This window comes from Oncorhynchus mykiss, chromosome 13 (assembly GCF_057628025.1).
Source record: "Oncorhynchus mykiss isolate SJ-2025 chromosome 13, ASM5762802v1, whole genome shotgun sequence".
Taxonomy (NCBI): domain Eukaryota; kingdom Metazoa; phylum Chordata; class Actinopteri; order Salmoniformes; family Salmonidae; genus Oncorhynchus; species Oncorhynchus mykiss.
Genome location: NC_143034.1, coordinates 13117501 through 13118636, shown reverse-complemented (window position 1 = coordinate 13118636; position 1136 = coordinate 13117501). Strand labels below are relative to the sequence as shown.

General features: G+C 41.1%; 1 protein-coding gene across 1 annotated transcript in view; it reads right to left on the bottom strand.

Moving 5' to 3' along the window:
* Positions 1–493: 493 nt before the first annotated feature.
* LOC118938153 (polymeric immunoglobulin receptor-like) overlaps positions 494–1136 on the bottom strand; it is a 2947-nt gene continuing 2304 nt past the window's right edge. The window contains exon 4 of the mRNA XM_090195237.1: positions 494–1136. This exon is cut by the window's right edge and continues 63 nt beyond it. Coding sequence (XP_090051363.1) covers positions 961–1136 — 176 coding nt within the window. The 3' untranslated portion in view covers positions 494–960.

The following is a 1136-nucleotide window of genomic DNA, read 5'->3' as shown; positions in this document are numbered from 1 at the left end:
TGTTGTATTCAGCATTTCACTGTAAGGTCTACTACACCTGTTGTATTCAGCATTTCACAGTCAGGTCTACTACACCTGTTGTATTCAGCATTTCACAGTAAGGTCTACTACACCTGTTGTATTCAGCATTTCACAGTAAGGTCTACTACACCTGTTGTATTCAGCATTTCACAGTAAGGTCTACTACACCTGTTGTATTCAGCATTTCACTGTAAGGTCTACTACACCTGTTGTATTCAGCATTTCACTGTAAGGTCTACTACACCTGTTGTATTCAGCATTTCACAGTAAGGTCTACTACACCTGTTGTATTCAGCATTTCACTGTAAGGTCTACTACACCTGTTGTATTCAGCATTCCACAGTCAGGTCTACAACACCTGTTGTATTCAGCATTTCACAGTCAGGTCTACTACACCTGTTGTATTCAGCATTTCACTGTAAGGTCTACTACACCTGTTGTATTCAGCATCTCACTGTAAGGTCTACTACACCTGTTGTATTCAGCATTCCACAGTCAGGTCTACTACACCTGTTGTATTCAGCATTTCACAGTCAGGTCTACTACACCTGTTGTATTCAGCATTTCACGGTAAGGTCTACTACACCTGTTGTATTCAGCATTTCACTGTAAGGTCTACTACACCTGTTGTATTCAGCATTTCACAGTAAGGTCTACTACACCTGTTGTATTCAGCATTTCACAGTCAGGTCTACTACACCTGTTGTATTCAGCATTTCACTGTAAGGTCTACTACACCTGTTGTATTCAGCATTTCACTGTAAGGTCTACTACACCTGTTGTATTCAGCATTTCACTGTCAGGTCTACTACACCTGTTGTATTCAGCATTTCACAGTAAGGTCTACTACACCTGTTGTATTCAGCATTTCACAGTAAGGTCTACTACACCTGTTGTATTCGGGGCATGTGACAAATAAAATGTCATTTGATTTGAGAGTCAGAGTGGCTTGTGGGTAAGTTGACGGCGGCGTAGATGGTGGTTGTCGCAGTCTGACCATATTGGGCTCTCCTTTATCTCTTCATAATCAACGTCACAACCCTGAAGAGGAAGAGGAGAGAATAGTTTGACACTCACAAACACACTCAATGACATCAATAAGTCACACAAACAAA